Consider the following 6000-nt stretch of genomic DNA (forward strand, 5'->3'; position numbering starts at 1 on the left):
AATCAGAATCTCTTTTACTCCCTCCCCCAGCCTTAGTCTCCCTCTCTGGCTCCGTTTTCCTTTTCTCCCTCCTTTCCCCACTTCGGCCCTCCCATTTCCGTCTCTTTTTCAGCAATATTTGCAGAACAATCCTCCACCACACCACTCACCTGTCATCGTTTTGCCATCCTTGGTCCCCTAGCAGCAAATCTCGAAACCTGTACCTGGGAGGCAGAGGGGGCACTTCGCTCTCCAAATCAACCATCCTTCCTCAAAGAGTGGGAAACATCAAACAACAAATGGAGGAGAGGAGGGAGAAAGAAAGAAAATATTGCGGAGTAGAGGGAGAGGACTAACAAGACGCTGTGGCCGAGAGAGGGAAGGGAGAAGGGGAAGGGGACAGGGAGGGGGAGGGGGTCGGCTTGGAGCCGGAAGCTAAGGCTTGAAAGGGGGCTGGCTCCTCTTTCCTGAGGGTGTAATGGGGATGATGCAAACCCAACCCAGGAGCAAAAGTCTGGCTCTGACAAGAATCAACGCTGCCAAGGAACCGCCCCCAGGCTCGGCACCGCCTCTGGTCCCCAGGACCAGGGGGAGGCGAGTATAAAAAGTTACTTCGCCGAAAAAGACGCGCGGTGCCTAGAAAGAGGGGAGAGGGGTGGGAGTGAGCGCCGCTTGATGGTGAAGCACTTTCCTTAAAGGCAGGTGGCAGATCCTCCCAGAGGGCAGCCGCCCGGCCGCTGTTCTCTGGAGCGGGCTTGCACCCGGCACAGCCCCGAGCTGGCGGGAGTCGGGGGCGGTGGGTTTCGGCCCCAGACGCGTCCAACCCCGCTCTCCCCGCAATCTCCCTGCGGAGCTGGAGCTGGAGGCCCAGCCAATGAGACTCCCCCTCATTAGCATAGCACAGTGACGGCACGGGGGTGCCTTGGGGACAACCAATGGGGGCGAGCTAATTAGCGGATTGCGGGGCTCCAGACCCTTCTCTGGAAGGAGGGGGGCCAGGGTGCTTGGAGTGTTCCAATATGCCACCAGCTCCCTCGCTTTGATCGCCTTCAGTCCAGGTGGGCGGGATGAAAAAATTGCACGTTTCTGGAAAGGGAATCCCCACTCTCAGCCCCAGGAAAATCCCATTTTTTTCTCACATTCTGAAAGAAGGGAGGTGTTTCCCTGAACTCGGGGAAAAATGAAGGGCCACCTTAGGCCGCTGAAGAGAAGCATTTGGATGACAGGGAAAGCACATCGAAACGCACCGAGGATTTTACAGTAGTGAGTTGCTATTACTGCTGTTGCTGCTACTAGCAGCGTTGTGGGCTTCCAGGTGGCCTGGCCTCAGCCTTCGGTCCGCTTCTACTAGCGGTTCACGCGGAGGAAGAAGTGAGCCCGATTCACCAGGGTCTTTTTTTTTTTTTTTTTTTTTTTTTTTCCCAGTAAGAACCACTGCTTATACGAACCCTGCTACACAAGCTCTGGTTCTATTCGCGCTCACCGTTCCTTCCTTCAAAAACTGCTTGCATCAGAGTATATACAGACCGAATACTGACCACCTGACAGCCTGGGCGGGAGGATACCCATATGGCTTCTCCTGCCCTTACTTAAGAACCTCTCTGTGTGAAGGAACAAGTTTGTTCCTTGATAAATGGATAAAATGTGAGAGACAATAATCAAAGAACATATAGAGGGATTTGGAAATACCTGTGAGATATACACACTTCTTCGAGGTGGGGGTCAAGGAAGACATTGAAAATGAACCAAGCCTTCTATATTCGTTCGCAGCCTACTTTAGGGAAAGAAGAAACGTGAAGCAAGCAGAGAGAATAGTATGAGTAGAGTCTTAGTGATTTTTTAAGAATATATGGCTTATCCAGAAAATAGTGATTAATGTGGCATGATTAATGCTCCGTAGAGGTCATGTAGCAGAGGGTTTATTTAAGAAGCTAGAAATGAAGGAAGAAATCACTAAAACTTGTAACATCAAATGAAATATGATAACTACTGAAACCTGAAAAATAGCAGTTGAAATAAAAGTCATACCCTTTGTCTCTATCTTCAAAATCCTACTCATTCTTCCAGACCCATCTCAAATGACATATCCTCCATTAGACTTCTTGGTTTTTCCAGCTGCTTATGATGCCTTCTTCCTTTGAACCCCTTTGTTTGAACACTTCATAACTCATGTGGGTATTTTGCCTGGAGTGCTTACTATAACCTGACCTGCTATCTGTGCATTTTTCTTACATCTCTTCCCCTCTCCCTGTGGCTTAGCTTCCTCTAGCACAGGACCTTCAAAATAGCCACATTTCAACAAATAGGTGTGGAGTTGTATTAAAACCTATTAAACCTAGGAAATTAAGCATGGTTTTTTTCCATCCATACTTGTGCTCCTGTGGTATGTGTTTGTTTATGAAATCATAATTTAGCATGAACTTTTGTAATTACTTTGCTAAATAAGAAAGTAATATTACTACATTATTAGTTTATACAGATAGAGAGAGAGGGAGAGAGAGAGAGATCTGGTTTACATTTTAGATCTTATCATCTCCTATTAAAATTGTTCTATTAATTGTATTTTTAATGTTCCAGGTTAATATTTATATTACTATAGTCTAACTGTATTATTTGGATAACAGAAAATCTGAAATATTTACATATCATTAACAGACTAAAAATCAAGACACTAAGAAAAGAAAAAAATAGCAATCAGCTGTTAGTCCCGGGATGCTGGAGGTTAGAGGATAAAGCAACATTTTACTTAAAAGAAAGCTATGTGCCTCTATTTTACTGTTTGTGAAAATATTAGTCATTTGGCTTCCAAATACTCAGATAACGGTTTAGGAGAGAACAAATAGTACATTAAAATAAATAAATAAATAAATAAATAAATAAATAAATAAATCAGAAAAAATCTACTCAGCTAATAGTGTGTGCCATTAAGCATACAAACGATACAAAGTAATGTACTCAGCTCAACCAATTAGAAACTACTGCATTGACAATACTTTGATTCTCTGGTGTGTCTTGAAGTTGTCCAAGTGAATTTTTTTACTATTAACTTAAGAAAATTAGAATAATAATGTAATATAGGGAATGCTATTGATATGGTTTGGCTCTGTGTCCCCACCCAAATCACACCTTGAATTACACTCCTATAACTCTCACGTGTTGCAGAAGGGACCCAGTGGGAGATAATCTGAATCATGGCAGTAGTATACCCCATACTGTTCTCATCATAGTGAATGAGTCTCGTGAGATCTGATGGTTTTATCAAGGGTTTCTGCTTTTGCATCCTCCTTATTTTCTCTTATAACCGCCATGTAAGAAGGGCCTTTAGCCTCTCGTCATGATTCTGAGGCCTCCTCAACCATGTAGAACAACTGTAAGTCCAGTTAAACCTCTTTTTCTTCCCAGTCTCGGGCACGTCTGTATCAGCAGTGTGAAAATAGACTAATACAGTAAATTGGTACCAGTAGAGTGGGCATTACTGAAACGATACCCAAAAACACGGAAGCGACTTTGGAACTGGGTATCAGTCAGAGACTGGAACACTTTGGAGGGCTTAGAAAGAGACAGGAATATGTGGAAAAGTTTGGAAGCTCCTAGAGACTTGTTAAATGACTTTGACAAAATTGTCGATAGTGATATGAACAATAAAGCCCAGATTGAGGTGGTCTCAGATGGAGATGAGGAACTTGTTGGGAACTGGAGTAAAGGTGACTCTTGTTATGTTTTAGCAAATGGACTGGCAGCATTTTGCCCCTGCCCTAGAGATTTGCGGAACTTTGAATTTGAGAGAGATGATTTTAGGGTATCTGGCAGAATAAATTTCTAAGTAGCAAAGCATTTGAAAGGTGACTTGGGTGCTGTTAAAGGCATTCAATTTTAAAAGGGAAACAGAGCATAAAAGTTCAGAAAATTTGCAGCCTGACGATGCAGTAGAAAAACAAAACCCATTTTTTGAGGAGAAATTCAAGCTGGCTGCAGAAATTTGCATAAGTAACAAGGAGTCAAATGTTAATTCCCAAGACAAAGGGAAAAATGCCTCCAGGACATATCACCGGTCTCCATAGCAGCCCGGCCCATCACAGTCCTGGAAGCCTAGAAGGGAAAAATGGTTTCATGGGCCGGGCCCAGGGTCCCCATGCTGTGTGTAGCCTAGGGACTTGGTGCCCTGCTGCTCCAGCCGTTGCCAAAAGGGGCCTAGGTACAGCTCAGCCGATGGTTTTAAGCCCCAAACCTTGGCAGCTTCCACGTGGTATTGAGCCTGTAGGTGCACAGAGATCAAGAATTGAGTTTTGGGAACCTCCACCTAGATTTCGGAAGATGTGTGGACACGCCTGGATGCCCCGCAAAAGTTTGCTGCAAGGGTGGGGCCCTCATGGAGAATCTCTGCTAGGGCAGTATGAAAGGGAAATGTAGGGTCAGAGTCCCTGCACAGAGTCCCTGTTGGAGCACTACCTAGTGGAGCTGTGAGAAGAGGGCCACTGTCTTCCAGACCCCAGAGTGGCCGATCAACCAAGAGCTCACACTGTGTACCTGGAAAAGACAGAGATACTCAACACCAGCCCATGAAAGTAGCCAAGAGGGGAGCTATACCCTGCAAAGTCACAGTGGCAGAGCTGCCCAAAACTATGGGAACCTATGTCTTACATCAGTGTGACCTGCATGTAAGACACGGAGTCAAAGGAGATCATTTTGAAGTTTTACAGTTTAACTATCCTGCTGGATTTCAGACTTGCTGTAACCCTTTTGTTTTGGCCAATTTCTCCCATTTGGAATGGCTGTATTTACCCAATACATGTACCCCATTGTATCTGGGAAGTAACTAGCTTGCTTTTGATTTTACAGGCTCATAGGTGGAAGGGACTTGCCTTGTCTCAGATGAGACCTTGGACTGTGGACTTTTGGGTTAATGCTGAAATGAGTTAAGACATTGGGGGACAATTGGGAAAGCATGATTGGTTTTGAAATGTGAGGACATAAGATTTGGAGGGTCCAGGAGTGGAATGATATGGTTTGGCTCTGTGTCCCCACCCAAATCTCATCTTGAATTGTACTCCCACAATTCCCACGTGTTGTGAGAGGGACTTAGTAAGAGATAATTTAAATCATGGGAGCAGTTTCCCCCATACTGTTCTCATGGTAGCAAATAAGTCTCACAAGATCTGACGGTATTATCAGGGGTTTCCCCTTTTGCACCCTCCTCATTTTCTCTTGCCACTGCCACATAAGTGCCTTTCACCTCTCGTCATGATTCTGAGACCTCCCCAGCCATGTGGAATGTAAGTCCAATTAAACTTCTTTTTTTTCCCCAATCTCAGATATGTCTTTATCAACAGCATGAAAACAGACTAATACAGCTATTCTGGCATTTTTAAATATATAGCAATATTTGGTCATTGAAACACATTTATAATTGGAAGATCATTTTGCTCCTTGTATTTTTTTTTCAGTCTTCTGTAGGTGGACTTCTTCTTTTTTGTCATTAATTTTGACTTCTTGTTCTCCCATCTGTCTTTCTACTTTTTTGTTTTTTACTTGTCATGTCATGTCATTTCCTGCTATTAAAAGTGGTTTTCCTCTTTCACTCTTTTTACCTTTGTTTCCTTTTTTCACTGTGCTCTTTTAATTGCCTACCTCATAGAGTCTTTTCCTTTCTCTATGTTTAAATGTTTTTATTCTATTATGACATGATATTTGATTTTTGGAAACAATTTTAAACTTTGTTCTGAACATTGCAATTTTGTATCTTACTCACTAATGTTCTTAAATCTTCTAATCAACATCTAGTGTTAAGTTGGAGCAATAGAGGAAATTCCCCCACATTAACAAAAAAGAACTTTCCAAAATTTCCTGAATGATTATGCCAATGAGGTAGAGTAAGTATAAACAAAAAAAAATTAAGATTAAGGAGAATGGCTTCCTGGCTTTAGAAATTTTATTCTTTTTATTTTCTAGAAAACACATGTGATACCTTCTCATTTCTCCTACTTTTTTAATAAAAAAGTTTGTTTTGAAAATCTCTGGTTT

At 43.0% G+C, this 6000-nt stretch overlaps 1 protein-coding gene across 8 annotated transcripts in view; it reads right to left on the reverse strand.

Annotated features, from left to right (window-relative positions):
* LOC105484650 (potassium sodium-activated channel subfamily T member 2) overlaps nt 1–819 on the reverse strand; it is a 402402-nt gene extending 401583 nt beyond the window's left edge. For 4 of the 8 annotated variants that reach the window (XM_011746475.2, XM_071077482.1, XM_071077467.1 and 1 more), the window contains exon 1: nt 150–818. In XM_011746475.2, coding sequence (XP_011744777.1) covers nt 150–244 — 95 coding nt within the window. In that variant the 5' untranslated portion in view covers nt 245–818. Of the gene's footprint in view, nt 1–149 lie in introns of all 8 variants that reach the window. The other 4 variants (XM_071077455.1, XM_071077460.1, XM_011746473.2 and 1 more) reach the window with 2 other exon arrangements.
* Between the last annotated feature and the right edge of the window lie 5181 nt (nt 820–6000).

This window comes from Macaca nemestrina, chromosome 1 (genome assembly GCF_043159975.1).
Source record: "Macaca nemestrina isolate mMacNem1 chromosome 1, mMacNem.hap1, whole genome shotgun sequence".
In the NCBI taxonomy this organism is placed as follows: Eukaryota; Metazoa; Chordata; class Mammalia; order Primates; family Cercopithecidae; genus Macaca; species Macaca nemestrina.